This window comes from Nematolebias whitei, chromosome 11 (assembly GCF_014905685.2).
Source record: "Nematolebias whitei isolate Nwh7 chromosome 11, NemWhi1, whole genome shotgun sequence".
Classification (NCBI taxonomy): Eukaryota; Metazoa; Chordata; class Actinopteri; order Cyprinodontiformes; family Rivulidae; genus Nematolebias; species Nematolebias whitei.
Window position 1 is genome coordinate 17,527,383 of NC_056508.1, and position 16,092 is coordinate 17,543,474.

General features: G+C 40.0%; 1 protein-coding gene across 1 annotated transcript; it reads right to left on the minus strand.

The window, feature by feature from the left end:
* Positions 1–270: 270 nt before the first annotated feature.
* LOC119417493 (rhodopsin) lies at positions 271–1,762 on the minus strand. Its single transcript, XM_037684705.1, has one exon. The coding sequence runs from the start codon at positions 1,678–1,680 to the stop codon at positions 616–618; it is 1,065 nt and encodes a 354-aa protein (XP_037540633.1). The 5' UTR covers positions 1,681–1,762; the 3' UTR covers positions 271–615.
* Between the last annotated feature and the right edge of the window lie 14,330 nt (positions 1,763–16,092).

Sequence of the window (16,092 nt, forward strand, 5' to 3'; positions counted from 1 at the left end):
GAAGATTTACCTTCAAGGTGACCAGTTATTAAAATGAAATGAAAGTGGCGATGCAGGCACAACTTTGAATACAGCCAAACTATAATTTTAAACTACCGTTTTTATCTAAAGTTCTGGTACCAAGAGGTGCACTCTGTTGTACAAATAGAAACTGACTCCAGACATGAATGCGTTTCGAATCGGTCATTCACGTTTATTTGTTTCAATAGATATACTACAGTCATGTAAAGTTTTCCACCCAAGTTGTAATCAAAACATAAATCTGATGAGTCATTTGCAAAGTGCGTTTTATTTTACATTGCCTTGAATACATGCCTCTACATTCAAAAGTAAGCCAGTTATCATTTAAGATCCAACTGTGAAATGTTCTTTCTCCTTTCTTCTGAGGAAAAACAAAACATGTCAAAGATTATTTAGTTGGATATTCTGTACATACAGGAACAACTCTGTAATGGGCTGACCTTTCCTGCAACTGTCTTTAGGTTGAACCAACTGGTTTGTAAAAATACAAAAAGAAAGATATTTTTATAGACATTAGCCTTCAGTCGTTTCCCTGGGAGGGCAGAAGTCTTCTTCTTGGATGGTAGCTTCTGGAGCCTTTTCTTCTTGCTCCTTTTATGCAGGAGACACAGAGCTGGAGGAAACAGAGGAGGCCTCGGTTTTGGAAGCAGTGGTGGATGCTCCTTCCTCCTCTTCGAAGGGATTCTTCCCGCAGCACAAGGTGGTGATCATGCAGTGGCGGAACTGCTTGTTCATGCAGATGTAGATCATTGGGTTGTAGATAGAGGAACTCTTGGCGAAGAAGGCCGGGATGGTCATGAGGAGTGGTCCAAAATCGGAGCCCTGATGTGTGAAGATGTACCAAGCCACTCCGGCGTAGGGAAGCCAACAAACCAGGAAGGAGATGATCATGATAACGACCATGCGGGAGACTTCCCTCTCAGCTCTCTGGGTGGTCTCGGACTCCTGCTGAGCAGCAGCAGCTTCCTTGACAGCGCAGAGCAGGCGGCCATAGCAGAAGAACACAGTAGTGAGGGGAATGAGGAAGTGGCAGATGAACATGTAGATAACAAAGGACTCATTGTTGAAGCCCTCTGCACGGGTGTAGTAGTCGACTCCGCATGAGCACTGCATGCCCTCTGGGATGTAACGAGACCAGCCGACAAGGGGGGGCACAGCACAGGAACAGGCCATGAGCCAGGTGAAGGCCAAACCCATAATAGCATGGTTCTCACCAAAGCGGAAGTTGCTGATGGGCTTGCAGACAACCAGCCACCTTTCAATAGCCAGAACAACCAGTGACCACAGACCAATCTCACCACCAAGGGTAGCAAAGAATCCTTCCAGATTGCAGCCAAGGCGTCCTAAAACGAAGTAGCCATGCATGGAGGTGTACATCGTTGTAGTGAATCCTCCGAACACCATGAAGAGATCAGCCACCGCAAGGTTGAGCAGGATGTAGTTTAGAGGGGTTCGCAGCTTCTTGTGTTCGATGGTGACATAGAGAGTGAGGAAGTTGATGGGGAAGCCAACAAGAATGAGAAAAAACATGTAGGCGCCCAAAGCAGCATAGGCTGCTGGGTTGACAAGGTAGTACTGAGGGTAATCATAAGGACTCCGAACAATACCAGTGGTGTTTACCATAGGGACATAAAAAAATGGTCCCTCTGTGCCGTTCATGGTTGCGGCTTGTGGTTTCTTTCCGCCCCTTCAGTTGTTTCTTCTTGGCTTTTTGGGAGAGAGATGCAGATGGACCTTGCTACAAATGGATGGGATGGCCACAGTCTGGCTTTTTAAAAGGCACACCTTGGATTAACGCTTTCCAAATCCGTCAGCACAAATAGATTTAGGCCACGGCTAATATTTAATCCAGCCGTCACTGCAAACATAACTGACCACTCATCAAGTTATTAAGGTTACGCCTGCTCGTTATTGTATCAGAGCTATGCATTCGCTGCTGATTCTCAGAGCATGTTTACAACCAGCTAGCTTATTTTAAACGTGTTCACGGTGCCACTGTGGCCTGCATGCGTTAAACAAACAAATAAACCAATAAATAAGTCTAAAGTTTCTCTTATCATCCTATAATCTTTTCGATATGGCTTTTGAAAAGAATCCTAAAAACCATCAGGGTTTAAAAAAAAAAAATCCTTCCAGATGTTTGTTAAAATGTTTATGACTTAGAATGTGAGCCGATTTAAAGCATAATGGAAGTGCCAAACTTTTGGCTTTGGTAGCTATAATTAAATTTCGCCTAATGTTTATCAAAATAAAATATACGAGGCGTGAAGAACAAACTTTGTATTGCCAAAACACTTTCACGCAACTACAGGCCCTAAAGGTAGAAACATAAATGTTGTGTCCAACTTGAACAGGGTGTTCCACTAGAAAACTGAACTGGGTCCTAATGATCTACATGATAACATGCAAGAATTAAAGAATTCTCTAAACAAATGCATATTGTCATCTTTCATGCCAGTTTGAGACTAACAATCTTATATTGAAAAATGACCATCGTAGCCATTTTGGTCAAACTTTGGAAATAACTCAATCTAATGCAATATTGTGAGATGTCACTCCCATGAGTATGTGATGTGAATGAATCTCAGTTATTACCTCATCAAATTTAGCTCAGTATCTGTAAAACCAGTGGTGTAGTCTACGTGATACGCTGGTATATGTAGTATACCCACTAGAAAAGTTCAAGAATTTCATTGTACCCACTTAAAAGTGCACAATAATACATGGCATATCATTAGACACATGTCATTTATATGTTAAATGTCAGTTAAATGCTTCTGTAACAATGTGTCTGTATCCAGCGCTTGTTTATTACATTTACTTATCCAACAAATTATTGTGTAATTCTGTACTTACTATTTAATACTCGAACATGCTTTGCTTTAATGCAGTTTTATAAATTCTATAACATGTTTTTAATATAAAGCCAACAGTTGTACAAAGAAAAATTTGGAAATGTTCAATATGCTTAAAAATCTAAATAAATTGACGATAACTTTGTACTAATCGTGTACTTTGGTTTCTAAGTATAGTATACGTACTACAAAAATGCAGACTACACCATTGTGTAATACCGAGTTATAACTATATATATTTTTGTATTAGCTTACATCAGTTAGCTGTGGCGACCATCTCGAACTGTAGATGTTGTAGATGTACACCAGATGAGAATGTTCTGAAAGTTTCAATAATTTTTTTCCAGTGGTTCATGAGAGATTTTGGTAACGGACACACAGACACATGTAAAACCATGACCATCTGTTTTTGACCTTGAGCTGCAGGTGACAATCAACAAATTCAATACTTTCACACATAAACTTCAACCTTCCATGCTCTTTGTCTGCCCATCTGATTTATTTCTGCACTCCCTAAAAATGAGGATTTCAGCTAAAAGTTAGCGACTCACTTCAGAAATTTTGATTTTCCTAAATGCAATAATAAAGCATTTTGGGGAGCGGACAAAGAGTGAGAAGAAGAGAAAGAAACTATTGAAAATAGTCTTATTTGTTCTGCAGTTAGCTGTGATTTTGCACACTGCACTGAAGTGAGCAGAGGCTACGGTGCAGCTGAGTGATGAAGCATCTTAGCTGATGGTAAAGAGCTCAGCACTTTCCTAATGGGTGTTGTATTAAAGAGATTTCAAGCTTACAGCAGTATTCTTCTCACAAGCTTGTAATGGATTAAATGTTGCAAAGGGTCACTCTCACTCAGACATGCAGCTTTGCTAAGATAAACTGTCATATTTTTATTCCTCACTTGTTTTTCCCAAATATGAATTCAAGTTTTAATTGTGTTTAAAAAGTGTCAAAGTCTGACTTGATTAAATAACGTTCAGTCTTCTTTAAGAAACATGTTTATTTTAATTTGTAATACGTTATGTCTTTTTAAATAGTGTGCAGGTGTTTAAGTTGTCCAACATATAAATTCAGTAATTTATACTTGTAGCAAATAGGAAGGTTGAGATGGAGGAAGAAGGGTGACACTTTCTCCACTCCCCTCCACTACATTTATTTTTATTTATTTAGCTCTGTTAAAGTGTGGCACCAGCTGGTCAGTTTACTGACCAACAACAACTTAATTAATATATTCACCCTTTAATTATCAAAATCAGTCACTGAAGTGGAATCTGTTAATTTCAGGGAGTTCTACACCAGAACACATGAATATTCATCTGAATGAAGAGACCAAAGTTGTCTTCAAAGTTTTATTACAAAAATAATCAAACTGTCAGCAACAATAATAAACAAACAATAATAATGAATCAATCAAAGTTTAATTATCTTATCTAAGACAAAATTCATTCTTTGAGCAGGAACTATTTCAGTTTTATACGCGCATGAATTTAGACAAAGTTTGACCATTTTAAAAAATAGTTCACTTTGGATTTTGGTTGGAGGAAGTTATTTAATGTGATCAGATAAAGTCATTTATTATCCCTGCAAGTCAAGAAATGATTTACCAAGTTACACCAGCTCAAATAGCATAACCAGACCAAGGCATCATGTCACCAGATTCTCCTTACCAGGTCAGAGGCCACCAGGTTACTCGTCTTTCTGGAGTTCTGCTGGTGGATCTGACCAGGATAGACCATGAGGAGGACTCGCCAGGAACTGCCCAAGGTAGCTGAACGTCAACGTGACAGCTTCAGGGGTCTGTGAGGGCAACAGCTGATGAGAAGGTGCACCGTCCATCGGCACCTTCAGTCAGCTTAGACTTCAAGTGGAGAACATGAGTCTTGCAGTGAGAAAATGATTCATCTTCTATAGTTACTTCTATTTTGCTTCTAACAAATTGTAATTGAGCAACATGTTTATCTGCTCAGGATTAAACGAGTGGACCTCGGACTACATCAGGACAAGACAAACCAGGTTCTGGTTCAGAGTCCAAAATGAACTGCTTTTTTCACACAAAGGATCTTTGTGCAAAACAACAGCTCTGAGAAGATTATTTTGACTACTCTCAGGGACATTGTGACTCCCTTCTGAAGAAAACTGCTCCAGCTCAAAAAGCTTTTTAGAACAGGTGTCTCTGAAGGAATCATCACTTTCTGAAAAACAGAACAGAGAAATATGTTAAACACATGGTCATATTTCACATGATTTCATTATAATGATTAAAAATAACAATCAAAATTATTCATGTTCACACTTGTTAATCAAATAAAACAAACTTCATTAATTATTTGTTTTTCTTACTTAGCAACATAGGAAAAATAAGGTAAACATTTATCAGACTTTAGCTGACTCTGAGTCCAAAGACGGTGCATGTGTGAAAACATCAGCCATTATTGAAGTCAAGGGAAACTTTAAAGAAAACAATTCATGGTGAGTCTGGAAGATGAATAAAGGTCAGAGGTCAGAGTTAGAGCAGCGCAGCTTCATGCTACATACTCAACTAAAGAGAAAATTTGGGTTTTACAGATATTCACTTTTAATGACTAACTAACGGCAGATTAAGTCAATTAAAAAAAAATGGTTTGACTATTTTTTCCTCAAACCTATTTTTTTGTTTGTTTTTATTGACTGCATCAGAAATTAACAGAAGCTCAAAAAGGAACAAATTGAGAAACTTGAAAAAATAATAATGAAACAAAAATCAACGACATTCCTATTAAAATCCATCACAGAACCATAAATTATAAAACCATAAATAAACTGAATGTAAAAAGAAACAACAATCAACAAATTGAGACATTTATAAATTAGTCAGGAGCAAAGTTAAAACTAAATCTGTAAAAAAAGAAAAAAATTAAAAAAAACATTTGTCTTTAAAGCAGTTTTTTTTTTTTTTGTCATTTATGTAAATTTACCCATAGTTGTTTTGTTTGTTTGATTTTAGTAACAGAACAAAATACAGGAAAACATTAACTACAGTACTCTACAACTAATGACATTTTACTAACTGTCTTAAATAACTGAAGAATCCTTAAAGTTCTGAGCTCATAATTACATTTATTTAAAAAATCAGATTCTTCAACAAAGAAGAATCCGTCCAGAGGACCTGACTCAACCTTGTTAGATTCACCTGGATCACTGAGCAGGTGGTTCAGCTGGTAGAGCTGCTGCCTCTCAGCGAGCAGGTCGACGGGTCGAATCCCAGACCAGGGCCTTTCTGGGTGGAGTTTGCATGTTCTCTCTGTGCATGTGTGGGTTTTCTCCAGGTACTCCAGTTTCCTCCCACAGACCAAAAACATGCATGTTAGGCTGATTGGTAACTCTAAATTGTCCCTAGGTGTGAGTGAGAGAGTGAATGGTTGTTTGTCTCGTTTGTCTCTGTGTATCTCTGTGATGGACTGGAGACCTGTCCAGGGTGTACCCTGCCCCTCGCACAGTGATTGCTGGACATGGACACCAGTAACCTCCCACAACCCGAAAAAGAAAAGCATATTAAAGATAATTGATGGATTATTGAGCATCAGGGCATATGAAGAAAGGTTTGCTTGTCTCTTTCACTTTTTCATGATCACTTGAGGATGTGAAGAGCAGGAGAAAGTTGAACATGTATTTTGTGAACACCGTTTTACACCAGTTTATAACCAGAGTCTGACTGTGAAGGAGAGATGAGTCTGATTCAACTGGTTTCTATCTAGGGCAGCTGTGGCTGAGTGATTAGAGCAGTCGTCCTCCAATGCGAGAGTTGGGGGTTCGAATCCACCAGCAGTCACATGCTGAAGTGTCCCTGGGCAAGACACTGAATCCCTCACAGCCTCCGATGTGTGTCCCATCGGTGTTTGAATGTGATAAAGCTCTGATTAGTCTCATTAGAATGATTTGTTCAATTAGCTTTGTAGAGATCTAGTAGAGAGCTGTATGAATGGGTAAATGAGGCACAGATTGTGTTGTAAAGAGCTTTGAGTATCTTGATCAGATAGAAAGGTGCTATATAAGTACAGTCCATTTACCATTTATCAGTCTTCTATATTGAACAATCCTGCTCAGGGCTGTATCTGAATGAGAACTTTTCTAGCTGGGGAAATGACTTCACTTATAAATAAATAAATAAATAAATAAATAAATAAATAAAAAGTGAGAGAACATTTGGAAAGGCTGACTAAAGTTTGAGATGATCTGAGTGTGGCTGACTGTTTAAGATAAAGAACTTTGTTTTCAGGCAAACATGTCCCTCTAGTGGAGATTTGCTGGAATTGCATCACAAATTTATATTAGCCAATCCAGATTTTTATTTATTTATTTATTTATTTATTTATTTATTTATTTATTTATTTATTTATTTATTTATGCTCTAGACTCTTAACACTGCTAATACAGAGTTACAGAGCTGGGAGTTTTGAGTTTTCTAAAGTTCAGTACATTGGAAGATTTCAGCTTTACATCACTTTAAGTCAACCTCCCCACCATCACAGACATCTACACCTCCAGATGCAGGAAGAGGGCCACCTGCATCATGAAGGACCCCACTCACCCAGCACACACACTTTTTGCCCCGCTCCCCTCAGGCAGGACGTTAAGGAGCATTAAGTGTAGAACCACTAGACTGAGGAACAGCTTCTACCCTGAGGCTGTTAGACTCATGAATATCTAACCAGGATAATCACTGTGAAAAATTGCATCATGTTGCTGCTGATCTGTTTCATGTTGCTGCTGATCTGTTTCATGTTGCTGCTGATCTGTTTCATGTTGTTGTGTTCATTCGTACTCATCTGCTCACACAGACTCATGTTCGTGCTGCTGTTCGATATATTGTGTTTGTTGTTTTTATGTTATTAGTGCTTAGCGTATTTTTAGATTATGTTTTTCTTAATCCATATCTTAGATCTTATTCTTGTTTTTCTTTTACATTTTATTGTTGGATGTAACTGGGACCCTGTGTACATAATTTTGTGAACAACAATAAAGAATCTCTGAACCTTAAACACACAATGAAGAACAAAGTAAGAAAGTTAAATGAACTATTGTAATTTGTATGTTTTACAACTGTGCTGTCTGATGCATGTCAGCAGTGAGTGGGCACAGACATTTTATTTATTTATTTATTTGTTCAGTCAGTTAGTCCGTCTCATTTCAGGTCTTGTTGTTTGTGTTGTTCCTTCCTGAGGGCCCACCACCTGCAGAAAGGACAAAATGAGTCAGGTACATGGCACCATGCAGTGGATGAAGGTGGGGGCCTTGGAGCTCTGACCTTGGCTTACCAAAGCTGGCTCTTGGGACATAGAATGTGACCTCTCTGGTGGGGAAGGAGCCTGAGCTTGTGCGTGAGGTTCAGAAGTACCGACTAGAAATAGTTGGCCTCACCTCGATGCACAGCATGGTCTCTGGAACCGACCTCCTTGAGAGGGACTGGACCTTGTTCCACTCTGGAGTTGCCAATGACAGGTGCCGATGTGGTGTAGGTCTACATGACTTGGTGACTGTGTGTTGGAATTTTCCCTGGTAGATGAGAGGGTGGATGAGAGGGTGGCTTCCCTGCACCTTCGGGTGTGGGGACGTGCTCTGACTGTTTTTTGTGCCTATGCACCTAAGTTCAGAGTACCCGTTCTTGGCGCGGGTTCTGGAAGGTGCATCAGCTGGAGACTCCTTTATTCTGCTGGGGGACTTCAATGCCCACATGGGTAATGACAGTGTGACCTGGAGGGACGTGATTGGGAGGAACGGTCTCTCTGATCTGAACTCGAGCGGTTTTCTGTTGTTGGTCTTCTGTGCTAGCTAGTGTTAGCTAAGCTCAGTCCTCACCTCCTTCTACAGGTGTGCAGTGGAGAGCATCCTGTGCTCCAGCATCAACGTGTGGCATGGAGGCTGCACAGCTGCAGAAAGAAAAGCTGTGCAGAGAGTGGTGAAGGCTGCACAGAAGATGTTGGAGTCAGTCTCCCCACCATCACAGACATCTACACCTGCAGATGCAGGAAGAGGGCCACCGCTCCCTTCAGGAAGTAGGTTAAGGAGCATTAAGTGTAGAACTGCTAGACTGAGGAACAGCTTCTACCTTCAAGCTGTTAGACTAATCCTAGTCAGGATTATCAGTGTGAAAAAAACAACATCACTGTAATGCCATTAGTTTGTTGATATGTGCTGCTGATCTCATGCTGTTGATTTATTTCATGTTGCTGTGTTCATTTGTACTCATCTGCTCACACAGACTCATGTTCGTGCTGCTGTTGTTCAGTGTATTGTTTTTGTACTATTATGTGCTTATAGAGGGCGGAGAGATTCCGGTTCGGTGGCCTCAGGATTCCATCTGTGGTGATCTTCAGCTCTCACTGGAGCGGTTCACAGCCGAGTGTGAAGCTGCTGGGATGAGAATCAGCACCTCTAAATCTTAGGTCATGGTCCTCCATGGAGGATGGATTCCAACATTTTTCAGTCAGGTCATCTGGACAGTTTCTTTTTTGGAGTAAGCTGTTGGGGGAAGAATCCGTTTTGTTGTGTTTCCTTGACTGATGAAGCCTTCTGGATCAAAGCTGAAACGTTTCAGCACAAAAAAGGAAACTGTCCAGATGACCTGACTGAAAAATGTTGGATTGTATACCTGGATTATTGAGCATGGACTTTGTTGTTTTCAAAAGGATGGATTGTTCTCTTCAGGTCGAGTGTGAGGTTCTACCTCAAGTGGAGGAGTTCAAGTATCTCGGAATTTTTGTTCACGAATGAGGGAAGAATGGAGCATGAGATTGACAGATGGACCAGCGCGGCGTCTGCAGTATTGTGGACTCTGTACCGGTCCGTTGTGGTGAAGAGGGAGCTGAGCTGTAAGGCAAAACTCTCTGTTTATCGGTCGTTCTATGTTCCTACCCTCACCTGTGATCACAAACTCTGGGTAGAGACCAAAACAATGAGATTGTGGATACAGGCAGTTGAAATGAGTTTCCTCCGCAGAGTAGCTGGACTCTCCCTTAGAGATGGGGTGAGAAGTTCAGTTATCTGGAGAGACTCGGAGTAGAACCGCTGCTCCTCCACATTGAGAGGAGCCAATTGAGGTGGTTTGGGCATCTGGCAAGGATGTCCCCTGGGCGCCTCCCTAGGGAGGTGCTTCAGGCATGTCCGACTGGGAGGAGACCTGGGGGAAGACCCAGAACACGCTGGAGAGACTATGTCTCTCAGTTGTACTGGGAACACCTTGGTATCCTCCCAGAAGAGCTGGAAGAGGTGCTGTGGAAAGAGATGTCTGGACCTCCCTGTTCAAACTGCTGCCCCCACGACCTGACTTTGGATCAAGCAGATGATGGATGGATGGATGGATGGATGGATGGATGGATGGATGGATGGATGGATGGATGGATGGATGGATGGATGGATGGATGGATGGATGTTTGGTTCTTGTAATGTTGAAAAAGTTGTATAAATAAAGTTTTTTTAAATAAGGAAAAAATGGGAAGGTGTGCATTTAATCATAGAAATGTCCTGAATTATAAAATATTTATCTGTTTTTCTTGTAAAATGGTGTTTGTTGTTTCTCATTAGTGTCATGTATGCAATGTCAACAACTTGCATAGGTTGATGAACAAATTAAACCATATAAAAATGTATTTCCAGAAAACAACAATGATTTCTCTAAATTAGCTGACATGCATCTTGGCATTATGTTAATTGAAAGCTTCAGTGTTGAAAGCTTTTACAGGCGGGTTTGTCTTAAATAATGACGTGAATCATAAATGCAACACCTGGTACAAAGATAAACATGAGCTCCTGTGTTCAGAATGTTCAGTGGAGTTGCACTAACAGCGAAATGAACCTGTTTATCCATTCCTCATCTTTTCCAAAGGCAGGTGACCGTAACTCTGTGCTGACCAATCATCTTAGGTATGAACTGGAAATATAAAAAACCTTTCAAAAGTGTCTGTCTCTCTTGGTAATTTGTCTCCTTTGTTGCCTTGAAATTTAGTTTTCTCTCATTCTCTTGTGGCACTAGGGCAGATTATATTTTAGATTGGTTTTATGAGGTGCAGGTTTTGTGCTAAATGTGCTTTGGTCTTCCAAGTGTGAATAAATCACTTCTTTATGGTTCAATAAAAATGCAACTTAATAGAGTGAAATTAAAAACTAATCACTGTGGCTGAGACTTTGAGCTGTAATGTATCTGGTCATCATTGTGTGCTGTTAAAAAGATCAAACAGGGGCGTTGCTGCCCCCTACAGGACATTCAATGAATGCACACGTGTACAAATCCATGCAGTTGTTGACTCAGTCCTTTCAACAACCATCAAACTGAAACATGCAGGTTTTAGGGTTTCTGTTTTATTTTTTTCAATGCTGTTACTTAACTACAATTTATTATCAGTTTATTTTATGAAAATATGTATGAGTACAACTTTTTTTCTTTCATTGGGAGGGAAAATGTTATAATGGTTCCAACAAAGTTCAGTCAGGTCCTCTGGACGATTTCGTTGTGTTGAAACGTTTTGTCCTTCATCCAAAGGACTTCATCAGTCCGAGGAGCCACGAAAAACTCAGTCCCACAAGCAGCACGATCACATAGTGGACCAACCAGTTTGATGGTGATAAGATGGTTTCTGTAGTCCACCCTCTCCCTCGACGACTCCTCTGAGGCAGCCACAAACAAAATGGTTCAAAACATCAAAGTTCATGCTCAATAATCCAGGTTATAAATCCAACAAAGTGGATTTGGAAAAAATCCAACATCCATCTTATCACCATTAAACTGGTTGGTCCACTATGTGAGTGTGCTGCTTGTGGGACTGAGTTTGTTGTGGCGCCTCGTACTGAAGAAGTCCTTTGGATGAAGGACAAAATGTTTCAACACAAAGAAACCGTCCAAAGGACCTGACTTAACTTTGTTGGATTTTTTTTACTTGGATTATTGAGCATGAACTTTGATATTTTATGACTTCTTGAGCTAAGAGAAGTGAAACAAACTGAGAAGAATAAAAGTTTTCTTTCAGTACTTTGAGAAGCATCAATCATATCCACTTGTTCTTTTGTTTTCTTCCTGTTTACACATTATTAGACATATCTTGAGGTTCACATTCAGCATCATTCCTGCTGAGCAGTTTAGCCTTGAAAAACTGCACAGATGAAATCATGGAGACATTTGTCCTCAGTATTGTAAAGTGTGAAGCTTGTGGTTTCTATGTGCAGGTTGTTTTTTTCACTTCTGTCACTTTGGCTGCACAGATTTATGTTAGTGTCAACAACAAAAACACAGAAATTCCAGTAGATTTTGTATTTATGAAGTTTAAGAAAGAACACAGTCTGAAGTAGGACTAGGTTTTGTCCACTGCCGATTTCAAAAAGGGTAATAACGATCTCTCTCTGTGTGTGTGTGTGTGTGTGTGTCCTTGTTTATGCTACTTTGTGAGGCCCATTTTTCCAACTTATACTACATTGTGAGGACCAACTGCTCCTTATGGGGCCCAAAGCCCGGGCCCCATAAGGAGCAGTCCGGTTGGTGGGTTAGGGGCTAGGTTTAGGACTAAGGTGTGAATTGAGGATGTGTTAGGTTTAGTGTTAGGTATGTACTGGTAATGGTTAGGTTATGGATAAAGGTCATGGTCAGGCTATAGAAATGAATGAAAAATGAATGGAAGTCAATGCAAAGGCCCCACAAAGATAGCAAAACAAACCTGTGTGTGTGTGTGTGTGTGTGCATGCACACGTCTTTGTTTGTCTGTTGTGTAAAAAATATAATATGAACCAGTTTTATTAAAACTTTGAAAAGAGTAAAAAAAAGTCATTAGATGTCGATCAACAACTGATTATTAGCGTCCAGTTCATTCAAAATGGCCGCCACAACTAAACAAGCTCAGAAAACAAGAACAAAAATAATAAATTGTCATAAATCAGTGGATCTTATAATGAGCCTGAACTCAGTGTAGTAGCTGACATGTACTCACATAACATACTCTGAGTCCTCCACGTTGTACAGTGTTCGCTTAAAACTTTGGCATTAACTGTTAACATCAAGTTTGTCTGTTAGCAAAATAACTCATGAATTACAGAACAAATTATAGTCCTAGAAAATACATCTACAGCTGATTAATTTTGAAATGGATCCAGTTCTGCAGTTCCTGCAGCTAATTGATCTTAGCGAGCTCAGAATGACTGTCACTGAGTCAGTTTTACAATATTGTACTGAAACTTGGTGTGAGAAGATCAGAGGCATCTTCATCACTTTTTTCAAAAGCAAACACATCATGTGAGATATTGCATGACAATGTGCTTAACATAATTTAAATGCCAAAGTTCATGCTCAGTAATCCAGGTAAAAATCCATCAATGTTCCGTCAGGTCATCTGGACAGTTTCTTTTTTTTTTTCTGAGATGTTTCATCCTTCATCCAAAGGACTTCTTGAATCTGAGGAGACACCAAACAAACTCAGTTCCATTTCTGATTTCTTACATTTGGAGTATACGCTGTTTGTGGAAATCAGTCCAACAAATAAATGTGGAAGGAACAAACTGAAAGCTCCATGTCAAATGTTTGGTTGAAATCTCTTGTTAATTTAAATCCTAATACTCTCAACCCGGGCTCTGCAACCTTTAGGGTAAAAAAAAAAAAAAGAGCCATTTCTGCCCCTTCGTTCACTAAATTAAACGTGTCCAGAGCCATAAAATCTGCTACAATTGTCATTATCAACTGGTGGCTCATGGGCCACTTTAAGTTTGTTAGAGGGAGCTTTTCTGGCCAGTAGGCGTGAAATTATAAAACTAAAAACATCCAATGATTGTTAACATTTATTGATATTTTTACATTTTAAAACAAAAAAAATAAATACTGGATTCCATCCATCCATTATTTTTAACCCTTTTTCCTTTTCAGGATATGAGGGCCACTGGTGCCCATATCCAGCAGTCACTGTGCAAGAGGCGAGCACCCTGGACTGGTCTCCAGTCCATCAGACTGGATTCATGTAAAGAACAAATAACACATTATTTTTGCCACCTTTTTAAAAACTAAAACAATGAACTGTTCAGGCTTATGTGATTTTTTTTTTTAATTATAAAGAAACTGCATATCCTACTTTGAAGAAATAAAGCATAAAGTTAAAGGGAGTATAATTTACTCTGTGTGTTAGTACTAGTATCTACATATTTGCACAGGAAATGGCAGTGAAACAGCTAAAACTAGTCATTTTTTGTTGTTGTGGGTATAACATCCTATATTTTGGTCAAAGCTTGAAAGAGCCGTTGTGGAGGGACCAAAGAGCCACATGTGGCTCCAGAGCCGCAGGCTGCAGATCCCTGCTCTGAACAAACCCATACTTGTGAGGTGCTGAGAGAAAACCCCCGACCTTGCTTAGATTAGGATTTGAGTGAGCCGTAGGTGGTTCACGCACACGGACAGCGTGCTGTTTGAGACGACCGTTCACGTTCTTCATGTCCTGCAGCAGAAAGTTGAAGTGATGGCAGCCAGACGTCGCTGCCTGCTGAAGATGACTGTGGCGTTCAGAGGACAACTGTGTGGGCAGAGTGTGATGCTCTCTCACTCTGCCCACAGGAACTCTCTTGCTGAGTGACCGGTAGAGAGGAGGGAACACTGTGACCAGGACACGGCACATTTCTACACCTCCAGCTCCCACATGCGTTTCACACTGCACAGTTATACATCATCAGGGCCCTAAGAGCAAAAATAACATCAGCTGATGTCCAGCATGGCCGGGTTCTGTTGGTGCTGCAACCAAAGGGATACATATCGTCCAGAAGCCTTTAAACATGATTATGATTGTTTAAGTTAGAAAAAAAACAACTGTAACAAAAGTCCAACAATTTTCAGTCAGGTCATCTGGACAGTTTCTTTTTTTGTGCTGAAACGTTTCGCCTTCGATCCAGAAGGCTTCATCAGTCAAGGAAACACACAACAAAACTGATTCTTCCCCCAACAGCTTACTCCAAAGTGGAACAAACCAGTTCTGCTTGTGATAAGATGGTCTCTTTGGTAAGCCCCTCCTCCATTGCCGGCCCTCTTCCTTGTTGATCTGACTGAAAAATGTTGGATTTTATACCTGGATTATTGAGCATGGACTTTGTTGTTTTCAACCAGTTTGACAAGACTGTCAACAAGGAAGAGGGCCGGCAATGGAGGAGGGGCGTACCGAGGAGACCGTCTTAGCACCAACATAACTGGTTTGTTCCACTTTGGAGTAAGCTGTTGGGGGAAGAATCAGTTTTGTTGTGTGTTTCCTTGACTGATGAAGCCTTCTGGATCGAAGGCGAAACGTTTCAGCACAAAAAAAGAAACTGTCCAGATGATCTGACTGAAAAATGTTGGATTTTATACCTGGATTGTTGAGCATGGACTTTGTTGTAACAAAAGTGTGCTTACTTAAACACGAAGTCTGGACTTGAGTTTAAAAGTTTTTTTAATAAATTCATAGAACAGTAATAATTAAATGTCTGTCCTTGAACAAATGCATACTGCCCTCCGCTTTAATCCAAAGGTTTACACTAAGATATGTGTTGAAAAATAATTGCGTTTGCTAAACCTTGAAAATAACGTTATGTGCATTCTCTTGCAGTATCGCAAGATGTCTCGTTAAAAGTTTGTGTGTTCGTCTTGATTCCTCAATTACTGCAAAACAGACCGAGTTAATTCCATTTTATTGTTTGGCTAATGTTTATTAACTCTGTGGCGTTACTGAGTTGGACGGACTTCAGAAGTAAATTAGTTGTAGGTGTGCATCCAATTATTACTTTCTCAAAGTTTCATTAAAATCCAGACAGTACTTAATGAGATATTTTATTAACAGACAAACAGAAAAAGAGAGAAATGGAGAAAATAACAATAACAATTTTAAGAAATAATAATCAAGTCTGTAGATACAGCTTCTGTATATAGTTTTTATTATATACAGCTTTTGTTACAAGTTGAACCAAATAGTTTTTACAGCTCATATTGCTCTTACCTGCTTCAAAGTCACAAAAGAACAACAGGAAATCATCCAAATTATCCTAAATGTGCACCATGGAGGACATCTGCTCTTGTGCACGAGCACGTTCCACCAGCAGTGGGAGCAGTCAGCCTTCTGTAAAGTGCAGGAGAGCAACCGCTCACTTTCTGCATCATTACTGACTGCACAGAAACCATGTGAGGCAACATTTACATCTTGTTGCTGCACGAGCACCATGTCAGGATTCTGTCAAAGCTGCATCATTCACATCG